General features: G+C 46.2%; 1 protein-coding gene across 1 annotated transcript in view; it reads right to left on the bottom strand.

The window, feature by feature from the left end:
* The window catches only part of LOC120985919 (aminopeptidase N-like), a 126,608-nt gene that overhangs the window by 31,369 nt on the left and 68,779 nt on the right, over positions 1-26,460 (bottom strand). The window contains exons 10-13 of the mRNA XM_040414140.1: positions 18,652-18,830; positions 14,492-14,568; positions 5,938-6,071; positions 2,447-2,502 (exon numbers count right to left, since the gene is read on the bottom strand). Coding sequence (XP_040270074.1) covers positions 2,447-2,502; positions 5,938-6,071; positions 14,492-14,568; positions 18,652-18,830 — 446 coding nt within the window. The remainder of the gene's footprint in view (positions 1-2,446; positions 2,503-5,937; positions 6,072-14,491; positions 14,569-18,651; positions 18,831-26,460) is intronic.

Genomic DNA, 26,460 nt, shown 5'->3' with positions numbered 1-26,460 from the left:
TGGATCCCAGGTCCTCCAGAATGCCAAGGTAGCGTCTTCCCCAGAGGCACTTAACTCTTCCATATGAACTAAGGCATCCATAGCATTAGACCAGGTTACTCTTAAAAGACTCTTGGTCGACCGCCATTGGCGGGGAATTATCTGTCTCATTGCTAAAATGAATAGTCGTAAAGCCCCTTTCTTAATCTGAGAGATTCGCCCTGGGAATATGGATAGGAGAGCTAAAGAAGGATTAGGTATAATAGCAGTTTTGAATAGGTGGTTGTATAGAGCAAAAACATCTCGCCACAGAGGAGCCACTCCTGGGCAATCCTACCAAATATGTGTCATCGTGCCCGTAGCTGCGAGACACCTCCAGCAGATATCTGATACCGAGGGGTAGAATTGGTGTAATCGGACTGGGGTCGTATACCATCTGGTGAGAATTTTATAGTTGAGCTCCTGTAAATTACAGGACACTGTTAATTTATGCGTAAAGATAAGAGATCGGTAGATAAGAGATCGTCTACCGAGAAGGTGGAGCCCAGTTCCGATTCCCAATCAGACATAAATTTAGGTTTAGCTCTGTGGGAGCCCGTGGAAGAGCCCTCAATCTCCCCAGAGTTCAACATGGCATATAGAAGAGATATAGCGTGTCCGGGTACAGAGGGAGCTGCATCTTAAATGCACTTTTTTAAAAATATGGTAGGGCAAACAATCAGACATGAGCACGGCGAGCTGCAGACGCCGAGCATACATAATCATATGAAAGGGGCAGCATAGATACTAATTGAGGTGCCAGTAGCATAATCACCGGGGGACTCCTAGAAAGGTGTCAGATACAAATGTAAAGAGCACTCCCCGAAGGGTAATTAGCTAATAGAGTGTAGTCTATTGATAGAGTGGCTGGTGTTGACCGACATTACAGACATAAGCAATTACAATGATACAGACCACAGACCACCTTCAGACGGATATGCATTAATATCCTTCTGATCTACCAATGACGTAGAGGCACATACATTCTCAGCCCCCAATACAGTAGCCCTCCATATGCTTTTTTAAATCTTCACTTTATGTTTTTCATGGTGTATTGTTTAAAATAAAGAATAAAAGTAATATTTTAAATTAAAGACCAGAAACAGGAAATTATAGTCTTTGACTATTGAAACATTATTTTTTTTTTTTCTGAGATCTTGATACTGATCACTATATCAATATCAGAACGGGGGTCTGACACTGCTGAGTGCGGTGGTCTCCTCGCAGCGTACCAAGCACAGCACCATCCATAGCAGCTGTGCTTGGTATTGCAGCTCAGCCACATTCACTTGAACGGGAGTGAGCTGTGCCTGGGCCATGCGATCAATGCATGTGACGTCATTGTCCCAGGAAGAGGCTGCATAACTCACCAGAGCACCGCAGCCTCTTCAAACAGCTGATCTGCTGGGGGTCAGACCCTGGCTGATCTCACATTGACTGAGGATAGTCCATCAATATCAAAATCTCAGTAAACCCCTTCATAGTTACAGTTACCCCAAAATAGACTTAATGAGACTCACTTGTAAGAAATCACTACATTCTTTGTGTTATAGGGCTAAATAAACATACTGTAATATAAATGTTCCCAAATTGATTTCCAATTATTGATTTTTTTCTTGGCAATAGCTGCTAACTGAGTAAGGGACTACATACTTAACTCTGTATCTGGTATCATATGACATGTCTGTTTTAATAACTACTTCCATTCCGCATGCCATAACAATCCAGGATCATAAATTCCTATGACTCTATGTTGTTCCCCTCCACTGTTTTTAAAGTTTACCAACTGGGTGTTACCAGTTAGAGGTGTGCCCCTGCACAGTCTGACACTGACAGCACTAATTGGACAGTGCTAGACTGTGCAGAGACATAACCCCCATTTGGTAACACTCAGTTGGCAATTCATTCATTAACAATAGAGTAATAAGAAAATAGATGTTCCAGAATGGCCTTTTAATGTGGAATACAAGTATTTTGTAAAACATACACGTCAGGAATTGTGACAGGTTTTCTTTAGGGTAGGGGCACTGCAGCTGAAACAAATGGGAAAGATTAAGGAGAGAACAAAGTCAGAGTAGTGGAAACAGCTGCAAGACAGGAAAGGAAAAGGGACAGATGTCTGAGAAGGAATTTAGCAGGTCAGGGATTGAACAAAGTCTGGGGATAATTAGTATTACATGCAGGTAAATGTGTAATACCGTAAATGGATGGTCCAGATCCACCAGAGCAAGTGCTGCTGTTTGCCAGAAATTCTCTGCTGTGAGAGGGGTACATAGAAAAGATTCACTAAAGGGGATGTCTCATCTTAACAACCCCTTTAAAAAATCTATTTCTGTGTTTAGGAATTCTAAAATGTTACCAATAACATAAATTTAAATATGGCATATGAGTGCACTAATGGCCAATGTCATAAAACATTTATGCTCACCTGGCTAAATTAAATGCATCATCAATGATCTGAGCTCGGTTAATAACAGGAATGTGCTGTAAAAAAAAAAAAAAAAGGAGAAAAATACAAGAATTATGTGACATTTCTTGTTTCTATAATTGTAAACAATCAGCAATATATTATAAGCCGTGTCTGTTTCCCAAATGACACTAAGTCATAACTGATACGAACCATACTGCAAGGTGTGATACCATGTGCCAGTTAGAGCTCATGCAGACGAATATAAGGGCTCCATGCCAGTGCGGTCTGCAAATAGCAGTCCACAATGCATGGGCATTGGCTGTGTGCACTCCGTGCTGCAGATGCAGACCCATTGACGTGAATAGGACATGACTTATCTTTTGACCCGAAAGCCCACAGAAGCGCTTCATAGTGCTTCCGATCCATGCCTCCGTGTCGTAAAAGATAGGACACGTCCTATCTTTTGCCGTATCTTGCCGTATATTGACTTGAATGGGTCCGCATCCACAACACGAAATGCACACGGCTGATGCCCGTATATTGTGTAACAACGTTTATGGTTTGCAATATGGGCACAGAGCCCTTACATTCGTCTACATAAGCACTTATGCAGCGCAATATTTTGTGCACAGTACACTGTGCAGACCCTAGTGACTAATTTCGGCAATGTTATACTAACCCTAACCCTAATGCTAACCCTAATACCAGGTGCCAATACCAGTGGGCAAGGATCTTCCAAAAGAATCATATCAGATTTATCTGTCATTATAGGGGTTCTCTGGGAATTAAGAAAATGAAAATATGTAAATATTACTTTATTATAAATATATTCCCAAATAACTTTCAATAGTTAGGGCTCGTTCACACAAACGTGTGCTGCCTGTTGCCGTATTGCAGACCGCATTTGTGGATCTGCAATACATGGGCACCGTTCCATGTGCATTCCGCATGGATGCGGACCCATTCACTTCAATGGGTCCGCAAATCCGGAGATGCGGAACAGTGCGGAACGGAAGCACGGAAGAGAACACTACGGAAACACTACGGAGTGCTTTCTGGGGTTCCATTCCATGTCTCTGCACCGCAAAAAGATAGAACATGCTCTTTCTTTTTGCGGAATGGAGGGATCGCGGACCCATTCAAGTGAATAGGTCCACGATCCCCATGTGGCTGGGTCACGGTCAGTGCCCATGCATTGTGGACCGCAATTTTCGGTCCACAGCACGGGCACTGGCTTCACACGGTCGTGTGAATGAGACCTTATAATGGCTCGTTTTGTCTAGGGAGCAATGATTAGGAGAAACAAAATGGCCGCCGTCCTGTTAGTACACACAAAGCCTGTCTTAATCACACAGCAGGACAAGTTACTTCACAACACTGAGTAAAAGAGCTGCCTCATTCTACTCTCTGCTCTACTGGTCAGGGATTATGATCCTGACTACAGTTCAATATGACATTGTCACGGATGAGGTAAAGGAGTAAACACCACACCGACCACCAGGGGGGAAGGGAAAAGCCACTAGGCCTCAATGCTAGGGAAGGGAAAGGGTAACCACCTAAAGAACCCTACTCCTAGGCCCTGACTCCTAACCGTATGGGCACCCCTTGAAGGTAGAAATATCCATACACAGGAACCTGGAAGCCCTGGAGCCCTAAAGATATTGGCAGGGCTGAGATGAAGATGAAGGAACAAGCATCTCCCTGAGGCCTAGTAACTACAACCAAGGGGAAAGACAAAATACAAACAAGCGAGAAACTTAGCTTATGTTGTAGAAGGATGAGCAGGAACTCAGGGAGAACCACACTCCAGCTCTTTCCAAAACCAAATGAAGCAATCTACCGCTTAGTCAAAAGGGTAGGGTCAGACTATAAAGGGTAGAAGTGATGACCACTGAGCATCAGCTGAGACAAGGGAAGTGGTCATTAACCCTGTCAACACTGAATCTAGAGAAATCAAGGAGGCTGTTAGATTCCTCCACGCTCAGCCAGTCTCCTTGATCTCCTGACATCAGTCACCTGAGGGACCGTGACAGATATTTAACTGAATATTTGTTGGAATGAAGTTTATCAGGACACATGAAGTACAGAGAGGACAGACTTGGGTAATGGAGACTGCACACAAGTGCTGCTGCTTATTATCCACATCTGCTCATGAACTCCGTTCCTACAGAGATTCAGCTAAAAATCTTATCATCTGTATTCGGGATCATAATCTCTGACAAGTAGAGAGGATGAGGCAGCTCTTTATCTCAGTGTGGTGAAGTAACTTGTCCTGCTGTGTGATTAGGACAGGTTTTGTGTGTACTAATAGGACAGCTGCCATTTTGTTTCTCCTAATGATTGCTCCCCAGACAAAACGAGCCATTATAAATAATGTAAGGTATTTGGGAATATATTTATAATAATGTAATATTTAAGTATTTTCATTTTCTTAATTCCCGGAGAACCCCTTTAATTGGTTGTTCAAATTAAAGGTCTTCATACACGTTAAGCTATTGTGAGCAAAACTCGTCATTTTCAGAGGCGCTGGTCACCAATGTACTGTGTATGGAGAGCTCCCAGACCTTCACCGACATATGATGCCAGGGTGTATGGGCACCTCAAGTGTGTATTTACAGTTAGAAGAATATGGCTGTAATTTGTGAATTTTTTCTTTATTTAGTGTTTTATTTTGTTAGTTTTTTCCCCTCTGTTTTAATGAACCGATGCAGAGCATCTAGGTTTTTGCTGTAATTATGGAAACCTCTCCAAGCAAACGCAATAAAAACTGCTAAAACTACAAACTAAAGATGAAATCCAAACTAATGCTTGAAATTGGCAATGTAGGCCAATATGTATCTCCACATATGTGTCTGCCTCTGATGTGCCTGCCTCTTGATTCTTATGCACCAATACAAAAAATTTTATCATCAATTTCCCCACCCTAAATCTGGCTAAGTCTATGTTCACATCTTTGTTTTGTAAATCTAGTAGTCTGATCTGGCAGAGGAACAGACTATCAAAGCTACCATATCTTGCATAGCCAGACACCGCTGAGCACTGCCAAATCCCCATTCACCAAAACTCAGGTACTCTGTTCTTCTGCCAGAATAGACAACCAACCAGATTTACAAAACAGAGTTGTGAACAAAGCCTAAGGCCGCTTGCACACGGCCGTTGTTCGGGCGTTGCGTGCATTGGAGACTGCAATTTGCGGTCCCCAATACACGGACAACTTCCTCGCAGCTGCCGCAACGCATCCAGTCCTATTCAACTTGAATGGATCCGTGATTCGTCTGCACTGCAAAAAAATATAACAAGTGCGGTGGCACGAACAGAAACACCATGGAAGCACTCCATAGTGCTTCTGTGGGTTTCCGTGCCTCCGTTCTGCACCGCAGCTCCGGATTGTGGACCCGTTCAGGTGAACAACTGTGTGCATGAGGCCTAACAGTGCTGGTTTGCTATTTACCCTTTAGCCATAATGAATTATCTTATGTGTGTCACCCCCCTGCACATCCAATACTCACCGTAAGGTCAGTGTCCAGCTGCTGAATCAATTTGTTCCAGTTTCCATCATCATAGTTAACCCTGTAGTATCCAGTCACATCAATGTTTGCGAGCAACCAGTTGTCTCCAGTTAACTGAAGTGAATTATTTGTCTCTGAAATGCAAGAAGCAATTGACAAAACCATCGTGCAACATACTGCCCAAGTCCTTTTGATGAAAGATTTTAAATCCAAGAATGGCCACAATTCCCCCCAGAAGAATCCATCTTTTTATTCGTTTGCATAATCCTCACTACTTTTCAGACCTATTTCATGGTACAGTTGTGAGACATGTACATGTGTGTATCATGCTTCGTGCAGCTTGTATATAGTTAGTGGTTAGGTTAGATCTCTTTATGTCCTGTAAGATCAGCAAAGCATTTCCGAAAGCTTACTGGCACTAAATATGCAGCCATAATACTGCATGGGTCCCATGTTTTGTCAGCCAAGCATTTATAGTTAGAAGTCCACATAGTATGCACAACTTGCAAATCTCCACTGGCTTTACATGCAATATCCATACTAGTCCATAAATATGTGAGAAGAGTTTTTCTACATATGCCTTTAGATACACAGCTGACTACAGAAAATAAGAATTTTATTTAGGATCATCTTCGGGGACTGACTTGCCATAGATCCTACAGGGAAATTTCCTGGTGGGCCAATGCCCACTTGACTGCACAAGGCCTCCTAACAGCTGCCAATCAGGTGCATAGCGATCCAGTGCTCTCAGTATTAAACTTCAACTGTATTTCCATCCTCAGGACGGTGATAGAGTTGAATGCAGTATTTTGTGCTATACTATAGAATTGCTGTTCTGCCTACTAATGTTGGCATTGCCTTCTGCCAGTTTGGCCCGACCTACAAGATTATGGCCACTTTTAGGTTTCTTTTTAGTTTAGGGCAACTTTATGGTTCAAGTCCGCCCTGGAATAAATCTCTTCTGTTTCCTAAATAAGTATTATGCTTAATTCAAGTGTAACATATACAGTGGATATAAAAAGTCTACACACCCCTGTTAAAATGTCAGGTGTCTGTGATGTAAAAAAATGAGACAAAGATAAATCATTTCAGAACTTTTTCCACCTTTAATGTGACCTATAAACTGTACAACTCAATTGAAAAACAAACTGAAATCTTTTAGGTGGAGGGAAGAAAAAATATACAAATAAAATAATATGGTTGCATAAGTGTGCACACCCTTAAACTAATACTTTGTTGAAGCACCTTTTGATTTTATTACAGCACTCAGTCTTTTTGGGTATGAGTCTATCAGCATGGCACATTCTGACTTGGCAAGATTTTCCCACTCTTCTTTGCAAAAACACTCCAAATCTGTCAGATTGTGAGGGCATCTCCGGTGCACAGCCCTCTTCAGATCACCCCACAGATTTTCAATCGGATTCAGGTCTGGGCTCTGGCTGGGTGTCATGGTCTTACCTGCTTGCTGCTCTCCTTCGTTTGACATGTGCTGGCGGCCATCTTGGGGTCTGGGTTTCTTGTAGCCTTCCACCCTGCGGCTCCTCCTTCCCCTGGGAGGAGCTGGATGCCTAGCTCATATATATAGGAGGTCTGTGGCTTCAGTTCCTTGCTTGGTCCTCTTGTGTTCACATGCTTCTAAGACTGCTGCTGCTTCTGGTTCCTGATCCTGGCTTCGTCTGACTACCCTGCTGGTTCCTGATCCTGGCTTCGTCTGACTACCCTGCTGGTTCCTGATCCTGGCTTCGTCTGACTACCCTGCTGGTTCCTGATCCTGGCTTCGTCTGACTACCCTGCTGGTTCCTGATCCTGGCTTCGTCTGACTACCCTGCTGGTTCCTGATCCTGGCTTCGTCTGACTACCCTTCTGGTTCCTGACCTCTGGCTTCGCAAAGACTCTGCTCGGTTTCACCATCCGTTTTCAATAAAGCCTTCTTATTTTCATTTATCTCTTGTTGTACGTCTGGTTCATGGTTCCGTGACATTAGGACCAAGCCATGAATTCTGACGGTACAGGGCCATCCTCGCTACCCACGCTGGTTGCCAGACTTGATCAGCAGGATCACCTGTTGGGTCGGTTTGCTGAGGCGTTGCAAACCCTGCTTGAACGCACGGCTCATTTCGCTCCCGTTGCCGATGGGTCGGTTGTCGCTCCTGGGCTCGCTCCTACTGCCGCTCCGGTTGTTGCGCCAGAGTCTACCCCGACACCTGATGTTGCGCCTGCGGTGTGTCGGGGTATGACCGGTTCTGCCCCTCTTCCACAGCGCTTTGGGGGAGAGCCAACTCAGTGCCGAGGTTTCCTTAACCAGGTGGGCATTTATTTCGAGTTGCTGCCACATGCCTTTCCTACTGAGAGATCAAAGGTGGGCTTCTTGATCTCGCTGCTCTCGGACAAGGCCTTGGCCTGGGCCAGCCCTTTATGGGAGAACAACAATCCGGTGGTTGCCGAGTTTTCCGGTTTTGTTGCTTCTCTTCGGAAGGTATTCGATGTGCCGGCTCGTGCTGCCTCTGCTGCGAAGCTCCTTATGTCCATCAGACAGGGTTCACGATCCGTAGCTGAATACGCCATTGAGTTTCGTACCCTGGCAGCAGAGGTGGGCTGGAATAATGAGGCTCTGGTCGCTGCTTTCTCTCATGGTCTCTCGGATGCCTTGAAGGATGAGGTTGCAGCTAAGGACCTACCAGTTGAGCTCGAGTCTCTTATTTCTTTCCTGATTTTGATTGACACCAGACTCAGGGAGAGACCTTCCTTTAAGGAGAACCTGCGGAGGTCTTCTAACAGATTGGTGCCTACGTTTGCTGTCCCACCCGTGCCTCCCTCTCCTCCCACGCCTCCTGGGGATGACTTGTCTGGGGGTGAACCCATGCAGCTGGGGTTTGCTCGCCTGTCCGAGGGGGAGAGGGCACTCCGGAGACGCGAGGGCCGATGCATGTACTGTGGTCTCGGTGGGCATTTTCGGTTGGCATGTCCGAACCGTCCGGGAAACAATCGTACCCTGAGATCCTGTCGGGGGCAGATCTTGGGTGGAGTCTCCTCGTCCCCGGTTTCCCGTGTTGACAAACCACTGATCACTGTTGTCCTCTCCTGGGTCGGGGGCTCGGTGACGACCCAGGCGTTGGTGGACTCTGGTGCTGGTGGTTTGTTCATTGATAGTGTGTTCGCTGCCGCCAATTCCATTCCTCTGCAGGCTCGAGGTTCCCCACTGGCTCTTGAGGCGATAGACGGCAGACCCCTTCTGCCGCCACACGTGACTCATGAGACCCTTCCAGTGGGGATAGCCATTGGTGCCGTTCACAGAGAGTCGGTCTGCCTCCAGGTTCTTTCGTCTCCACACTACTCGGTGGTCTTGGGGTACCCCTGGCTCCAGAAGCATAATCCGACTTTCGATTGGAGATCGGTCGAGATCCTCTCGTGGTCACCGCAGTGTGGGGCTAGTTGCATCCATGGGTCTGTCAAGTTGCTGTGTACTTCCTCGGACTCTCTGTTGCCTCCTGAATACGAGGAGTACCGGGATGTATTCGATAAGGTGCGCGCGGTTGCCCTACCTCCGCACCGCCCATACGATTGTGCCATAGAGTTACAATCTGGTGCCGTTCCTCCTCGTGGCAAAGTCTATCCACTGTCGGTAGCGGAGAATGAGGCCATGGAGGAGTACGTGAGGGAGGCGCTTTCACGCGGACACATTCGCAAATCTTCGTCCCCGGCAGGGGCTGGATTTTTCTTTGTGAAAAAGAAGGGCGGTGAGTTGAGGCCTTGCATCGATTACAGGGGTCTCAATCGCATCACGATCAAGAACGCTTACCCGATACCCTTGATTTCCGAGCTGTTCGATCGCCTTAAAGGGGCCACGGTCTTTACCAAACTCGACCTGAGGGCGGCGTATAACCTGGTAAGGATCAAGGCGGGCGATGAGTGGAAGACCGCGTTTAACACCAGGACCGGTCATTACGAATCCTTGGTTATGCCCTTTGGGTTGTGCAATGCGCCCGCAGTCTTTCAGGAATTCATCAACGATGTTTTCCGTGACCTGTTGCAGCAGTGTGTGGTAGTCTATTTGGATGACATCTTGGTATATTCTGAATCCATGGAGGCCCACATTCTGGATGTCAGACGAGTGTTGCAACGGTTACGAGAGAACAAGCTGTTCGGTAAGCTTGAGAAATGCGAATTTCACCGATCCCAGGTAACCTTCTTAGGTTACATCATTTCCGCTGAGGGGTTCTCCATGGATCCTGAGAAGGTTTCGGCTGTCTTACAGTGGCCCCAGCCCAGTGGTCTTCGTTCCCTGCAGCGCTTTTTGGGCTTCGCCAATTATTATCGGAAGTTCATCAGGGACTTTTCCATGCTGGCCAAGCCTCTCACGGATCTGACCAGGAAGGGCAGTAATTCCCAGGTCTGGCCGCTCGAGGCCATCCGAGCTTTTGAGGCCCTAAAGTCCGCCTTTGTGTCGGCTCCGATTCTGTCGCATCCCAACCCTGGGTTGCCCTTTGTCCTCGAGGTGGACGCGTCTGAGACGGGAGTAGGCGCCCTTCTGTCTCAGCGTAGAACACCAGAGGGTCCTCTGCTTCCTTGTGGGTTTTACTCCCGGAAACTGTCTTCCGCGGAGTGCAACTATCAGATTGGTGACAGGGAGTTATTGGCCATCGTGCAGGCCCTCAAAGAATGGAGGCACTTGCTCGAGGGTTCGGTGGTTCCGGTTCTCATCCTGACGGACCACAAGAATCTGACCTACCTTTCTGAGGCCAAGAGATTGACACCACGTCAGGCCAGATGGGCTCTGTTCTTGTCACGTTTTAATTACGTGGTCTCCTACCTACCCGGTTCCAAGAACATCAGGGCGGATGCCTTATCACGGCAGTACTCCGAGCTGTCCAGGGAGGAGTCGATTCCGACTTCGGTCATACCTCCGAATCAGATCCTGGCCGCCATTCGCACCAGCCTGACCTCTCCCCTGGGTGAGCAGATTTTGGCGGCTCAATCTGGTGCTCCCTCTGGGAGACCCAACGGCAGATGTTTTGTGCCTGAGGAGTTGCGCACTCGGTTGTTGCGAACCTACCATAACTCCAAGACCGCGGGGCATCCTGGAAAGAATCAGCTGTCCTGGGCTGTTTCACGTCTGTTCTGGTGGCCTTCCCTACGTTCCGACATCGCCGCATATGTAGCGGCATGCTCCGTTTGTGCCCAGAGTAAGTCCCCTCGGCACCTTCCGTTGGGTCTTCTGCAACCCATAGCCACCGGGGAGCGCCCATGGTCACACCTGGGGATGGATTTCATTGTGGACCTCCCTGCATCCCGAGGCCATACGGTCATTCTCATGATTGTGGATCGGTTTTCCAAAATGTGCCACTGTGTTCCTCTCAAGAAGTTACCCTCTGCACAAGAGTTGGCCACGATTTTTGCCAGGGAGGTCTTCCGGTTGCACGGTTTGCCTAAGGAGATTGTGTCGGATCGGGGGAGTCAGTTTGTGTCCAGGTTCTGGCGCGCCTTTTGCTCCCAGTTGGGGATTCATCTCTCCTTCTCCTCGGCCTACCACCCTCAGTCCAATGGGGCCGCAGAACGATCCAATCAGGCCTTGGAGCAATTCCTTCGTTGCTATGTCTCCGATCACCAAGACAATTGGGTTGACCTCCTGCCTTGGGCTGAGTTTGCCAGGAACACGGCGGTGAACTCTTCCTCTGGGACGTCTCCCTTCATGGCCAATTATGGGTTCCAACCTGCCGTGTTACCGGAGGTATTCTCTCCCCAGGATATTCCGGCTGTGGAGGATCACCTTTCCGTCCTACGTGCTTCTTGGGTACAGATCCAGAAGTCCCTTGAGGTCTCTGCGCAGCGCCAGAGACTCCAGGCTGATCGCAGACGAGCGCCTGCTCCTTCCTACCAGGTCGGAGACCGTGTATGGTTGTCCACCCGCAACCTCAACCTTCGAGTGCCCACTCCCAAGCTTGCGCCTCGCTTTGTTGGTCCCTTCCGAGTGCTTCGCAGGGTAAACCCGGTAGCCTATGCCCTTGCGCTTCCTCCTGGCATGCGGATCTCCAACGTGTTTCATGTCTCCCTGTTGAAGCCACTGGTGTGTAATCGTTTCACTTCCTCGGTTCCTCGGCCTCGTCCGGTCCAAGTGGGCAATCGTGAGGAATATGAGGTGAGCAATATCCTGGACTCACGCCTGGTCCGCGGTCGGTTGCAGTTTTTGGTCCATTGGCGTGGTTATGGTCCAGAGGAGCGTTCCTGGGTTCCCTCCGCAGATGTCCATGCTCCTGCCTTGCTCCGAGCCTTCCACGCACGCTTCCCTCAGAAACCGTTTTGTGCTCCGCGGAGGAGGGGCCCTTGAGGGGGAGGTACTGTCATGGTCTTACCTGCTTGCTGCTCTCCTTCGTTTGACATGTGCTGGCGGCCATCTTGGGGTCTGGGTTTCTTGTAGCCTTCCACCCTGCGGCTCCTCCTTCCCCTGGGAGGAGCTGGATGCCTAGCTCATATATATAGGAGGTCTGTGGCTTCAGTTCCTTGCTTGGTCCTCTTGTGTTCACATGCTTCTAAGACTGCTGCTGCTTCTGGTTCCTGATCCTGGCTTCGTCTGACTACCCTGCTGGTTCCTGATCCTGGCTTCGTCTGACTACCCTGCTGGTTCCTGATCCTGGCTTCGTCTGACTACCCTGCTGGTTCCTGATCCTGGCTTCGTCTGACTACCCTGCTGGTTCCTGATCCTGGCTTCGTCTGACTACCCTGCTGGTTCCTGATCCTGGCTTCGTCTGACTACCCTTCTGGTTCCTGACCTCTGGCTTCGCAAAGACTCTGCTCGGTTTCACCATCCGTTTTCAATAAAGCCTTCTTATTTTCATTTATCTCTTGTTGTACGTCTGGTTCATGGTTCCGTGACACTGGGCCATTCCAAAACTTTAATCTTCTTCTGGTGAAGCCATTTCTTGGTTGATTTGGATGTATGCTTTGGTTCGTTGTCATGCTGAAAGATGAAATTCCTCTTTATGTTCAGCTTTCTAGCAGAAGCCTGAAGGTTTTGTGCCAATATTGACTGGTATTTGGAACTGTTCATAATTCCCTCTAGCTTAACTAAGACCCCAGTTTCAGCTGAAGAAAAATAGCCCTGAAGCATGATGCTGCCACCACCATGCTTCACTGTGGGTATGGTGTTCTTTTAGTGATGTGCAGTGTTGTTTTTGCACCAAACATATCTTTTGGAATTATGGGCAAAAAAAATCAACCTTGGTTTCATCAGACCATAACACCTTTTCCCACATGCTTTTGGGAGACTTCAGATATGTTTTTGCAAAATCTAGCCTGGCTTGGATGTTTTTCTTCGTAAGAAAAGGCTTTCGTTTTGGCACTCTACCTCACAGTCCAGACATATGAAGAATACGGGAGATTGTTGTCACATGTACCACACAGCCAGTACTTGCCAGATATTCCTGCAGCTCCTTTAATGTTGCTGTAGGCCTCTTGGTAGCCTCCCAGACCAGTTTTCTTCTCGTCTTTTCATCAATTTTGGAGGGACGTCCAGTTCTTGGTAATGTCACTGTTGTGCCATATTTTCTCCACTTGATGACTGTCTTCACTGTGTTCCATGGTATATCTAATGCCTTGGAAAATCTTTTGTACCCTTCTCCTGACTGATACTGTACCTTTTAACAATGAGATTCCTCTGATGCTTTGGAAGCTCTCCGTGGACCATGGCTTTTGCTGTGGGATGCAACTAAGAAAATTTCAGGAAAGACCAACTAGAGCAGCTGAACTTTATTTGGGGTTAATCAGAGGCACTTTAAATGATGGCAGGTGTATGCTGACTCCTATTTAACATGATTTTGAAGGTGATTGATTAATTCTGAACACAGCTACATCCCCAGTTATAAGAGGGTGTGCACACTTATGCAATCACATTATTTTAGTTTTTTTTTTTTCTTCACTCCACCTAAAAGATTTCAGTTTGTTTTTCAATTGAGTTGTACAGTTTATAGGTCACATTAAAGATGGAAAAAGTTCTGAAATGATTTATCTTTGTCTCATTTTTTTACATCACAGAAACCTGACATTTTAACAGGGGTGTGTAGACTTTTTATATCCACTGTAGCTTAAGTCAGTTTCACACTGGCGTTTATATATTCCGGCAGGCTGTTCCAGCAGGGGTACTGCCATTTGCACACGTATTCTGCCGGAAGTCTGGCCAGCCCCATTCACTATAATGGGGACCGGCCGGAGACCTGGCAGCAGCACGGCAAACATGCCGAGAGGAGGCTGGGCAAAAACCGCTGTGTGCAGTAAGGATCTGGCAGGCTGTTCCCCTAAATAATTTTGTACAAAATGTATTTGCCAAGAATCTCAAATTCACTAAATAAGCATATCATTAGCATTAAAATCCTTTTTTGTATTTGGTTTGCTGTTGCATTGTATTTTTTTCTTTGTGTTTTCAGCCATAGCAACGTGCATCTGCGCATTGCTGACTGACTTTTTTTTTTTTTGCAGGCTGTTCCCCTGCCAGAACAGCCTGCTAAAAAAGATAAACGCCATTGTGAAACTGACCTTAAAAATGTACACTTTTTGTTCATACCTCTTTCTTTTGTTAGCCAGATATTTCCATTTCCAGAATTTTTGGTGATGTATGAAATAGGAACATACCATATATAGCTGAAATAGATTTAAAATAAAGTTAGATGATTAATAATTGTTGTAATATGTTGTTGTAATATGGTCAAGAAAGGTGCACATATTATTACAAGAAAAATTTGGGAGTAATTCACATTTTTTAATAACTGGCTATGTAATTCCTACCTGTCCAATAAACAACATTCATACAGAAATCATTTTGTGTTTATCACTTAAAGGGAACCTCAATATAATATTGTCTGAGCCATGAACTGATGTTGATGTTCATTTTGATATGCCATCCACATTTATGAATTATTATTTATAACCATATTGTATGTATTTATTATATCTCTTTATATATTAATGAAATATTCTTTGCGTTACTTTGGGCACGGTCGTTAACGTTTTGAAATATTGTACCTCGGCAACTTTATCTTGAATATTGGTTTATTTTGTATTCACTATATGATCTATTTATCACATATTTATATACATATGTTGTTTTTCTCTTTTTATATATAAAAATAATATTCTCTTTTTGTATAAACATTTTTTATATCTATTCAGACACTGATGGATGAATCTGTACACTGGTTTATTATGGCTCATTGTGTATTCACTAGATGAATTATTTTTGTTATTATTGCTCTTGGTTCCTACAGATATTGTCTTATAACAAACATGCGTTGTCGAGACATGAAACGGTATGATTGTGTGCATCATTACCTAATTTGTTCGTTCTACTCATTTTGCGTTCCATTTGGCCCTTTGTCCTTTTGCGTTCCACGGGACGGAGCTGCGCGATCTGTCGCCCGGACGTGACGTGGTGCCGGGTGCGTTTCCGGTCTGTGGAACGCATCACGGCATCGGCTTCCGGCCGGGCGCCATGTTGTGCAGGCGCACTCGCTGTTCCACCACGCCGGCTTGACCGGCACATGTCGCAGTGTTCAGACCGTGCACCGGGGAGCTCTGAGGTGGCGCCCCTCGATTTGCCCCATCTGGCCTTCCCCTCCTCCAATTACCTTAACAGGTTTGACCACAGATCTACTTACTTATAGGTTAATTATTGTAAATATAAGGACCTTGTAACACTGTTTTATATCTACATGGACCTCTGATGAAGCTAGTTGGGTACTAGCGATACGCGTGAGGATTCTTTTCCTGCTTGTCTCACTGAAGGGTTGCTTATTTTCCTCTCCCTGTGTTACCACTGTGCCACCTGATAAGTATACCGTTTTGGTTCTATGGATTATTTTTCCTTATTCCAGTATTGCATTACTCATGGTATCCTTGGATGATGGTTGTTTCATGCTTATCTATTTTCTCCCTTCAGTGGGGTACTGCTTTTTATATGTCCATGGTTTTAAACTTTGTGTCTTCAATAAATTAATATTTATTCTTGGAGGTGCGGCTGAGTTTGGTATTTCTTTCCCTTAGCTTAGCTTATACTTAAAGGGAACCTGTCACCTCCCAAAACCATCCCAAGCCACCAGGAGTACCTGCGTGTAGCCCGCAGTGTGTTTCTGATGATGCCTTTCTTCCGGAAGGCAGATTCAGCAAAAGTACTGAAAACGTTGTTTTATCCCCTACCCGGCGCGCTTCTCCACACATGCGTGAAGTCAAGGGCGCAGTGGCCTCCATGCTTCAAGTCACGATAACTGCGTCCCCTTCCCTGCCCCTTTGCTGTGACTGACAGCTGGCAGTTCGGCTGGCTTTGCCGAACTCTCTGCATAAGCGCTGTCAGTCACAGCGAAGGGGCAGGGAAGGGGGCATGGTTACCGTGACTTGAAGCATGGAGGCCGCTGCCCCCTTGACTTCAAGCATGTGTGGAGAAGCGCGCCTGGCAGGGGATAAAACAATGTTTTCAGTACTTTTGCTGAATCTGCCTTCAGGAAGAAAGGCATCATCAGAAACACACTGCGGGCTACACGCAGGTACTGCTGGCGGCTTGGGATGGTTTTGGGAGGTGACAGGTTCCCTTTAAAGAGATTATGTTTTTAAATGACTCTCCACCCATTAGGACCTGTTAAGGAAAGTATGCTTACCTGTTCCCCTAAGCTGGTTCTGGCTGTGTGGGTGTCCCACTGTCTTCACCGAAAATCGGTCCCCGCAGGCTCATATAAATGTCAATGAATGGCATCCCCCAAACTGCACTTGACTGCAGTGACATTCTGTTTGGAGATACATCGCTGCTGGAGCCAGTCATTGGCTGCAGCAGCACATGTGACCCCAGTCAATGTTGGAAGTTGGGGAGCAGTTAGTATGGTTCCCTTGACAGATGTTTTGAACTTGTACAGCCCCTTGTAATACATGCTAAACTTGTTTGGTTTTGCTGTTGCAGAGCTTTCTGTAAATCCTTGTTACCCTGGGTTGTTGTTTAGTTTACCTTAAGGGGGCCATGCCAAGTTTGCCAAGTTATCCCCTATGCATATCATAGGATATAACTAGCTGATCACTGGGGGTCTGACCTCAGAGACTCCCCACTGATCCCAAACAATCATTAGGAGAAATAAAATGGCCGCCGTCTTATTAGTACACACAAAACCTGTCCTAATCACACAGGAGGACAAGTTACTTCACAACACTGAGCTACCATGGAATGGAGTTCATGAGGAGACATGAAGTACAGAGAGGAGGGTGGGGATGTGGCTGATGAGCAGCAGCTATATTTTAATCAGCTACATTACCACAGCCCCACATTACCACAGTCCGTCCTCTCTGTACTTCATGTCTCCTCATGAACTCCATTCCTACAGAGATTCAGCTGAAGATCTTATCATCTGTATTCTGTATCATAATCCCTGACAAGTAGAGTAGAGAGGAGGATGAGGCAGCACTATGGCTCATTGTGGTGAAGTAACTTGTCCTGCTGTGTGATTAGGACAGGTTCTGTGTGTACTAAAAGAATGGCGGCCATTTTATTTCTCCTATTCATTGCTCCCTAAACAAAACAAGCCAATATAACTAATGAAAGGTATTTGGGAATACATTTATAATAAAGTAATATTTAAGCATTTTCAGTAATTTTATGAATTCCCAGAGAATCCCTTTAAACATGGTTTTACTGGTATTTGTGTATCAACCTGGTATGCACTTACTGCCTAAGTGCCTATAACCTTGTAAAAATAGCTAAAGAATCTTTGAAAGAAAGTAAAGCTGGACATAAAATGGACTAAAAAGATTCAGTGTATCTATTTAGTCACTCATAGCATTTGAAGTCCTGCTTTCATCTTCTAAACAGCACTGGATAATTAAGTCTTCACTTACATGAGTTGAGAGCAAAAAGAGATTTTTTTAAAATTATGTTTTCCATACGTCAGTCCCAGTGTAATCACCAGGACACATGGTAAGCATCTTAATGTACAACAATAACTACAAGCCAAGATCTTGAAAACAGACAATTGATACAAAATGTATACTTGATGTTTGCAAACCTGACTATGGTACAATGAATATACACTTTGCTTGTAAGTATAGTTGCGGACTGCAATGCACGGTCACCGGCCGTGTGCCCGCCGTCTATGGACGCAGGCCCATTCACTTTAATGGAATCCGCGATCTGCATCTGACTGTCCGCACAGTAAAAAAAGTAGTGCATGCACTACTTTTTCGCAGTGCGGAGGCATTGACAGAAAACCCACGGAAGCACTCCATAGAGCTTCCGTGGGCTTCCAATCTGTGTCTCTGTTCTGCACCGCATCTTCTGGATTGCGGGCCTATTCAAGTAAATGGGTCAGCATTCGTGATACGGTGAGCACATGGCCGATGCCCGTATATTGCTGACCCTCTGTTTGCAGGTCACAATACGAGCACAGAATTTCTACATTCGGTTGCATGAGGCAGGATGTCTGTATATGTTTTTTTTTTTAAATAATCCTCTCTTATTTTTTTTACGTTTTCCTGGTTATCTCCATGCAAATATTGCAACCTCGGTTGTGTCTGTACAAGCCCCCCTCTCCATACAGCATCCACATACAGTATATCCACAACGTGGCCACTTCATCCAACAGCTTCAACTACTAAATTATGCAGAAATGTTATTTTCTCAGATATTTACAAGTTCTCAATTCCATGATAGGAGCCGCTTTCCTTAGAAAAAAATTGTTTAAACTATCAACTTACTTAAATTCTGATGCACGAGACACTGTTGAGGTAGGATCCAAAAGAAAATGTTTCTGGATTAAAGAGCCATCTACTGTATTTATTGTCACCACTGGGAAACCCATCTGCAAGATCCAAGTGTTCATGATATTCTCAATTGAGTCTGGAAGGTAAACTGGGCTAGTTTCATTGTTATAGGCCTAGAGCAAAAACAAAATGCAAGAAAATTGAATTTAAAAGGAACAACCACCAACATTTCTGTTCCATGTGTATGTTTGGCATTGTTAGTCCATTGGCTTATGTGTGTTTCAGAATATTCATGTATTATACAACCAACAGAATGTCTGTGCCGCTACTTTACTTTCGTATTATACAGCTAATGAGTACATATGTACTGTATGTATTTATTGTCACAAGTGATCCTGGTCTACTCTCCTTGATTACCCAGGAGTCTACTGAACTGAAGAACATCTCTCAGATCTCGGCAGACCAGGAAAGTCTCCTGTAAAGGCTGCAGATGTACAGTACAGATCAATGACACACATTGTCATGCTCTTCTCTCACAGGGACTCAAAGCACCAAAATAGTTGTGTGCATGCAGTTAAAGGGGTCGTGCCATTAATAAAGATGAGCGAATCAAAGCTGACAAAGTGGAATTCAATCAGAATTTCAGGAAAAATTTGATTCGCACCGAAGCTGAATTTCCTCGCACTTCGTGGTAACGAATCCCATTTTTTTCCTAAAATGGCTGCTGCATGTGTGAGGACATGGAGAAAGGAACTCTAGGATCACCCATAATCCCATGCATGCAGCCAATCAGCAGCCAACCAGCCCTGTGATGTCACATCCCTATAAATAGCAGCAGCCATCTTAGATTCTGCTATTCACCAGTGTACTTAGTGCAGGGAGAGACGTCTGGAGGCGCTAGGGACAGTGATAGAAAAAAACGACTTTGTTCTAAAAAAATAAGATTTACAAGTGCAGGGAAAGATTATTCAAGGTGTAGGGAAAAGGATAGGGAGGAATCATTCCACAGCATTTATGTTAAACAAGGTTCAATAGGTGAGGTTACAGCCTAGGTGATAGGAACAATCCTTTTACACCTTGCTGCACTGACTGCGGATCCAAATTGCCATTATACAGCTCTGTAATTCCAGCAAACCGTTCTTATTAGGGTGCAAGTGCTGTTTGATACAGGCATTAACAGGGTTTATTACAAGGAAATATTTCTACATCTTATTTGCCCTTGTGCGGTGCAGTTATATGTTCTAAAGCATTTTTTGGACTGTATTAGTGGGAAAAAATGGCTTATTAGCCATTGTGCGGTGAAGTGCGAAAATTACAGCCCTTTTTGCCGTGTATTAGTGGCAAAAAACTGCCGCTCAGCGGTGCAGTTATCTGTTGTAAAGCCTTGTGTGGCGTGTATTAGCGGAAAAAGAAAAAATATATTTGCCGCTCAGCGGTGCAGTTATCTGTTCTAAAGCCTTTTGTGGTGTGTTTTAGTGGAAAAAGAAAAATATATTTGCCGTTCAGCGGTGCAGTTATCTGTTCTAAAGCCTTTTGTGGCGTGTATTATTGGAAAAAGGAAAAATATACTTGCCGTTCAGCGGTGCAGTTATCTGTTCTAAAACCTTTTGTGGCGTGTATTAGTGCAAAAACAAAAAATATATTTGCCGGTCAGCGGTGCAGTTATATGTTTTAAAGCCTTTTGTGGCGTATATTAGTGGAAAAAGAAAGAAATATATTTGGCGGTCAGTGGTGCAGTTATCTGTTTTAAAGCCTTTTTTGTCAAGTATAAGTGGAAAAAATAAGGGTCTATTTGCCTAAAGCCCTTTTTGGCGTGTATTAGTGGCACAAAAAAGTATTTGCCATTGTGTGTAGTGTTGGGCTTAATCGCGAATATCGGCACTTCGAGAATTCGCGAATATTTAGAATATAGTGATATATATTCGGAATTTCAAATATTCTGGATTTTTATTTCATCATTAACCTCCTTTCTTGCTTGTGGGCCAATGAGAAGGCTGCAATGTATTTGTCTGAGCTTAGCAACATCCTTAGCAACCAATAGGAAAGTTGCCTACCCCTTACTATATAAGAACCTCGCCAGCAGCAATTTTCTACAGTTTTTTTTAATGTTTTGAGAGAAACAGCAGTGTCATTGCTGTGCTCTGTGCTTTCCACACTACATTAGATAGATAGCTAGATACTGTAGCTTATATATTTATATAATACAGATAGTTAGGGGTAGATAGTCAGTGTAGGTTATATCCTGATATAGTGTAGCTGTTGCAGTGCAGTGTGTTAGGTAGTGTGATAGGTTCTGCTGTCCATACATACATGCAGCTCATGCGTGACACCTGCCGTTTGCTCAGGCCCTTTGAGGAGGCTACATTATTTGTCAGTCGCCAGGACTACGGGATGAACGATGTCATTCCACAGCTTAATGTCCTGGAACAGATGCTGGTAAATCTGGCTGGTCAGGGGACTGGAGACGTGGCACAGATCTCACGGTCACATGAGCCCTGTGGGGGCTGAACTGGAGGAGGAGGAGGACATTGGAGCACAAGCAATGTGTAGCAAAATGGGTGGTTTTTCTACACAGGTGACAGGAGAGGAGGAGCAGGAGCAGCCAGAGGAGCTACAGGGCGATGAGGAAGACGAGGCAGAGGACCCAGACACATCATGGCAGTATGCAGTGGAGATGGAGGCAGGGAGTCCCTCCAAGTCACTTGCACAAATGGCCCGATGCATGCTCACTTGCTTACATAGTGACAGCCGAATTGTCACCATTCGGCAGAGGGATGACTTTTGGCTCTCCACCTTGTTGGACCCTCGCTACCGGTCCAAAATGGGGGCCGTTTTTACACCTGCTGAGAGGGAGGACAAACTGAACTACTATAGAGACATCCTATGTAGTCAGTTGGCCGCTGACTATCTGCGCCATCGTCCATCCTCTCGAAGCTCTGAACAGGGGGGGGGGGCCTCTGTGCTCACGTTCCACTGCCATGACTGCTGGAGAGGGGTGGGGTGGCAGGAGCAGTACCAGCTCCATCAGCAGCAACCTTAATCTAGAGTCGCTGATGAGCAGCTTTCTTCACCCGCCTAGTGAAGTAACTACTCACCAGCAGCAGCATCTAGACCTGGAGCAGAACCTGAACCAGCAGGTGGTAGCATACTTGGAGTGCACCATGCCAGCTGTCATTGAAGATCTGCTGGACTACTGGGCAGCCAAACTGGATTTGTGGCCGCAACTGGCCGAGTTTGCCCTGGAAAAGCTGTCCTGCCCGGCCAGTATCAGAGCGGGTGTTTAGTGCGGCAGAGGCCATAGTTACCCCAAGAAGAACTTGCCTGCCCACCCAAAATTTGGAGAGACTGACATTTGTCAAGATGAATCAGGGGTGGATCAGCCAGGATTTCCACCCACCAATGGCTGATGCATCAGACTAGATCATCCATGGGGCCACACCAACACTTTGACAAAAGAGACCAATTTCTTCTGGTTACCTGCCTCAGCTACTATTCTGATGCTGTCACCCGCCTGATGCCACACATCTGAAGGCAAGTGCTCCATCTTTCACCCACCATCTTTAGCGGGTACTGGTATTGCCACCCACCTCCACACTATGTCAGCTTGCCACTCAGTGGCCTCCTGATGCTGCTGCCGCAACCTCCACACTATGTCACCTTGCCACTCTGGGGCCTCCTGATGCTGCTGCCACCTCCACACTATGTCACCTTACCACTCTGTGGCCTCCTCATGCTGCTGCCACCTCCACTCTATGTCACCTTGCCACTCTGTGGTCTCCTGATGCTGCTGCCACCTCCACACTGTCATTGTGCCACTCTGTGGCCTCCTCCTGATGCTGCTACGGCCGCCACCTCCACACTCTCTCATTGTGCCACTCTGTGGCCTCCTCATGCTGCTTCCACCTCACCACTATGTCATAGGGCCACTCTGTGGACTTCTCATGCTGTTCCCACCCCCCCACCCCTACTTCATGACTGAACCACTATTGTGCCTTTCGGCCTGGCTGACATCATAATTTATTTGACCCTTCTTCTGATCTGTCAGAAGGAAGGAAAAATGAGATGCACATCAGATCCTGTCTGTGTAGCAGCTGTAAGGCCTGTATGGTCCCATCAGAATTGGCTTGTGATTTGGTAGTCAAAAGCAGGAGTGGGTACAAAACACTGAAGACATGCAAATATTCTGTTTATGTGTCATCTCTGTTTTGGATCCACTCCTGTTTTTTTTTTGGCATTAGCAATACTGATGGATTACTGACCAAATGCTGACCGACTGAAGGCGGATGCTCCACAGACAGGATCCGTTTTTTTGTGGGTTATTGTTCTGACGGATCAGAGCAAGGGCAAAATAATCAGCGACGTCAACACAAACTTATTGCTGACACCCTCTCCCCTCTGTCGGGGGGGGGGGGGGGGCTCTACTTGTATAAGCATTTAATAGAACAAGTTCTGTAGACATGTGGAATCAGCTGACGATGGTCTAAAAGAAGTGCGCTTTTTCTTGGCACTAACATCGACCTGTAAGGGCTCATGCCCACGAACGTAAAGGCCTCCGTGCCCGTGCTGCGGACCGCAAATTGCGGTCCGCAATGCACGGGCACAGACCGTGGGGCAGCCGCATGCGGATCGCGGACCCATTCACTTGAATGAGGTCTGCGATCCGCATCCAACGGTCTGCACCGCAAAAAAAGTAGTGCATGCACTACTTTTTTGCTGTACGAGGGCACCTACAGTTCTTCCGTGGGCTTCTGATCCGTGCCTCCGTTCCGCATCTCCAGGATTAGGTCTGTGATCCGTGATGCGGGATACACATGGCAGGTGCCCGTACATGAGCCCTAAGGCTGAGTTCATACTTGAGTTATTTGGTCAGTTTTGGCCCCGTGACTGCCCAAATAAGTAAAGTGTGCAGTGGTTCTAAGTGCGACGCCTGTCATCTGCATGTCATACGGACTCACAGTATTATTTCACTACCAAAGCAGACTCCCTATGCGTGTTACTGCAAGGCACAGTGTTCTACACCACTATAAAGGCTCTCTGCAGCCAGGGAATAGCCGTTTTTTAACTAAATTTGCTGCAAATATATTTGGATCGAACCAAATTTTTTTTTTACATTTCGGCGAACCGGCGAATCAAATTTTTGAAAAATTCGCTCATCTCTAGCCACTAATATATAAGTATTCCTCCAACAGATATCACTTTCCCCAAATGCCACCATTTATCAAAACTGCCTTATTCTAACGTTATTTGTGGTCGAGGCTACGGAAAATAGGATATGCTAGCTGAGGGGGGGAAGCTTAGTAAGGAAACTAACTGATGGCTGGTGGTGTGCCCTTAGCCATGAGCGCGTGTAAGCCTATAAGGGGGCATACCCTAGGAGAAAAGGAATAAATAAGGGAGGGAGGGCCACTGGATGCGCATGCAGGGTGTGAAACACCCCGTGCGGGTTATAAGCGCACCTGCACCCCTCCCACAAATGCGGGCTGATTAACTCAGTCCTCTAATTTGTGGTCGAGGCTACGGAAAATAGGATATGCTAGCTGAGGGGGGTGGGAGCTTAGTAAGGAAACTAACTGATGGCTGGTGGTGTGCCCTTAGCCATGAGCGCGAGTAGGCCTATAAGGGGGCAAAAAAACAAACGTAGGAAAATGTATATATTAATTTTATTGTAAATTCAGAGAGCATGCAAGCTTTTGATATCTCAGCATGAGGATTAGGAATGTACCGGGAAAAACAGGAGGACTTCCAACGACCCATTTTCTTAATGACATGTCCGGCCACCCCGTGCTTCGATGCCGCGGAGGCAGCTCTGATTCTGAAGGAATGCCCGGATATGGTGGCAGGATCGAAGCCTAGGCCGGAGGCTAAGGATCGTACGTGGGAAATGAATTGGGAAGAGGTTAAGGGTTCTTGAAAGGAAGCAGGGGACTGTCGGCCGGAGCGTCGCCCAATACCGTAAGAAGTTTTCTGAGGACTTTGACTGGGCACCAAGCGTTGAGAGTTTCGAAATGCTTAATGATCACTGGAGGACCTGTTTGGGAGGTTTTTGAAGACGCGAGACGGAAGATGAAGTGGTTGTGCTGCCATTCTATCTGGCCTTTTAATGGATCCCTGTTTCTAGAGGAGGTGCTGGTGAACTCTCCTGGTCTCAGGAAGCCGTAAAAACTTAAATATATGGCGGCTTTGATGATAATGCTAGGGTATGGCCCAAAAGGATCCCCGTCTAGTGAGGTGGACAGTTTTCTGAAGAGGTCATCTGATACCGGCTGCCTGACGGGGGGTGGTCTCCTTACTAGATTTCTGAATACCCTTGAGGGTAGCTTTAACTGCGTGGGAAGAGAATATTGATGCGCTACCAGGGCACTCGAGCATGGAATAATGCTGTACTCCTGACAGGTACAATCTAATGGTGCTATAGGAAAGCTTGAGTTCCGTGTGACAATAAGCCAGAAATGCCAGAATGTAGGAAATTTTGTCGGTGTTGTTCCCGGGATAGGAAAGCGAGAATTTGGTGAAAACTTTCCATGCGGTTCTGTAATTTCTGGCTGTATTGGCCGACAGGGATTTGTGGATGAGGGCCTTGGCGACTGCGAGGTGCATGCTCAGTCCATTATCAGTGTGTGGAAGGCTGGCGGGGTTAATCCTATTTGGTCTGCTTCTGGCACCACCTGAAAGAAAGCGGGAAAGTTGAATCGTGACAGAGCATCGGCTGCTAGATTCTTAGAACCCTGAATATGTTTATAGAGGAAATGGAAGTTGTGACACATGGAGAGTCAGACCAGTTTGCGTACAAAGGACATGACTCTGGGGGATTTGGACCTACCTTTGGTGAGGATTTCTACTAAAGACTGATTATCAGTCACAAAAACAACTGGGGAATTGGCCCAAGAACTGCCCCAAAGCTGAGCGGCTGCAATATGGGCTAAATTTCCAAGAGGGGCGAAAATCTAAGGGCTTCCTTGTCTGACAGGATTTCGGACGGCCATGGACCTGCGTATCAATGATTGTTGAAAATTGCGGCGAACCCGCTGGAGGCTGCGGCGTCCGAAAAGACAGTAGGAAAGGCGGGATTCCATTGTGGCACAAACAGGGAAACACCGTTCCATTGGGACAAGAATTCGTCCCACATGGACAGGTCAGCTAGGGCCTGGGAATCCAAGTGCACTAGGGAGTCCTGATCTATGGCCGTGGGCAATAGCTTAAGCAACCTAGAAATGAAGGCCCTACCTTGGGGCATAACTCTTGAGGCAAAGTTTAGCATGTCTAGCAATGATTGTAACTCTGTTTTAGTGAGGGTATTAGAAACTAGCGACTTAGAGATGGCATCTTTGATTTTTGTGATCTTCTCCTCTGGCAGCCGTGCCTCCATTTTTACGGAGTCCAGGACGATGCCTAGGAAGGTTACAGCCATGGCGGGGCCCTCTGTTTGTGAAGATGCAACTGGGACATTTAGATTTGAAAATAATTGTGAAAGGAATGCTAGCCTGTCAGGTAGACGACCCGGTGCTTCGACTAAGAGAAAGTTGTCCAGATAATGGATAACCATTGGGCAGTGGCAATGGTTAACCAACATCCAGTGCAGCGCTTGGGCGAACTGGTCGAACAACCAGGGACTGCTCTTGGAACCGAAGGTCAACCTGTTGGCGAAATAATACATATCCTGCCACTTGATACCGTAAAACATCCAGAGCTGAGCCTGGACAGGCAGGAGCTTGAAGGCATCAGCGATATTACATTTTGTCAACCAAGCTCCCCTGCCTGCCAGCAGGATCAGCTGAATGGCTTCATCCACTGAGGAATAACGCA

The sequence above is a fragment of the Bufo bufo genome, chromosome 1 (assembly GCF_905171765.1).
Source record: "Bufo bufo chromosome 1, aBufBuf1.1, whole genome shotgun sequence".
Classification (NCBI taxonomy): domain Eukaryota; kingdom Metazoa; phylum Chordata; class Amphibia; order Anura; family Bufonidae; genus Bufo; species Bufo bufo.
Note: the sequence above shows the minus strand (reverse complement) of the source record. Positions and strands in the feature narration are given on the sequence as shown.